Source organism: Salvelinus sp. IW2-2015, linkage group LG25 (genome assembly GCF_002910315.2).
Source record: "Salvelinus sp. IW2-2015 linkage group LG25, ASM291031v2, whole genome shotgun sequence".
Taxonomy (NCBI): Eukaryota; Metazoa; Chordata; class Actinopteri; order Salmoniformes; family Salmonidae; genus Salvelinus; species Salvelinus sp. IW2-2015.
In genome coordinates this window covers 8,910,897-8,912,113 of record NC_036865.1, presented here as the reverse complement: position 1 = coordinate 8,912,113, position 1,217 = coordinate 8,910,897, and the positions used below count along the sequence as shown (strand labels likewise).

Genomic DNA, 1,217 nt, shown 5'->3' with positions numbered 1-1,217 from the left:
CTTCTTCTTCTTTAACAATGTGTTGTTTTTGTAATTGACTACTGGTAGCACAGATATATGCTAGCAACGTTGTAGTTATTGTGAGCAGGTGAAATTCAGATACAATGCTGGCYGTGGTAACGTTTTGTTTTGGCTCCCATCCACTAGGTGGCTTACCTAACGTTAGCTATTCAAGTATCCCGACCAAAATGCGACGACCTGTCACCTAGCAGCAGGCAACGAGCGGGAGGGAGTTTAGAAAGTATTGGAGCTCATCCTCAGTCAAAATGAGTTCGTTCGCGGGTCGCATGAAGGAGTATCCCAACATGTCGCTGGACCGMTTTGACAGGGAGAATCTACATGCAAAGGCTTACTTTTTATCTCACTGTCATAAAGGTAAAGAAAGAATCTTTGAGATACAGTGAGCCCAAACAGCAGTTAGCTAGCTAAWGATAACTAGCCAGTATGTGCTCTAACTGGTACACAGTGGACATGTAACTAGCTAATGTTAGCTACTAACATCATGTATTTTCTGCAGATCACATGAAGGGACTGAAGGGGCCTCTATTGAAAAGAAAGTTGAAATTCAGGTGATTTCACAACGTTTTATTTTGATGGTCTGAAAGTTCAGTGAAACGTTTCAAGCTTCTACAAGGATGGGTAACTGATAATGATGGTCTAACGGTACTGTCTGTGTTCATTTGTCCCAGTCTGACAGTCAAACTGTACTGTTCATTTGTAACTAAGGAACTGTTGCTGAGCAATCCAAAATATGCCTTCTGGGAAGATCACATAGTAAGTAGTTAATTGTCAAAAATCATTCTGAATACTGAACACTAGTTATGGACGTATTGCTAGGTAAGCTTTGTTTTGTGTAATTTGATGTGCTTCTGTTTGTCTAGGTTGCTTTGGAGCTGGAGAGTCCCACACTAATCACTTTAATAGATGAGGCGCGGTACTCTAAATAGCGCCAGTACACAGTAGCTATATATGATATATTACCCAAGTCTAACACACACACAAGCTAGGTGATACGTCATATTACCACAAAGACACAGCTAGGTGATACGTCATATTACCACAAAAACACACATACACGCTCGCATGCACACACAAACAATACTCACATGACTGAGCCTGGACAGTGACCTGCAGGAAGCAGAGTCACCACAAGTTCTTCTCTCTGTAGACACACACACAATATCAGTCATCAAAGAGTCAGTCATATAGCAAACTAA

General features: G+C 41.3%; 1 protein-coding gene across 1 annotated transcript in view; it reads left to right on the top strand.

The window, feature by feature from the left end:
- Positions 1 to 6: 6 nt before the first annotated feature.
- The window catches only part of dclre1c (DNA cross-link repair 1C, PSO2 homolog (S. cerevisiae)), a 27,074-nt gene continuing 25,863 nt past the window's right edge, over positions 7 to 1,217 (top strand). Inside the window, exons 1-4 of the mRNA XM_070434821.1 lie at positions 7 to 375; positions 518 to 569; positions 690 to 774; positions 882 to 934. Of these exons, the coding sequence (XP_070290922.1) occupies positions 267 to 375; positions 518 to 569; positions 690 to 774; positions 882 to 934 (299 nt within the window). The 5' untranslated portion in view covers positions 7 to 266. The remainder of the gene's footprint in view (positions 376 to 517; positions 570 to 689; positions 775 to 881; positions 935 to 1,217) is intronic.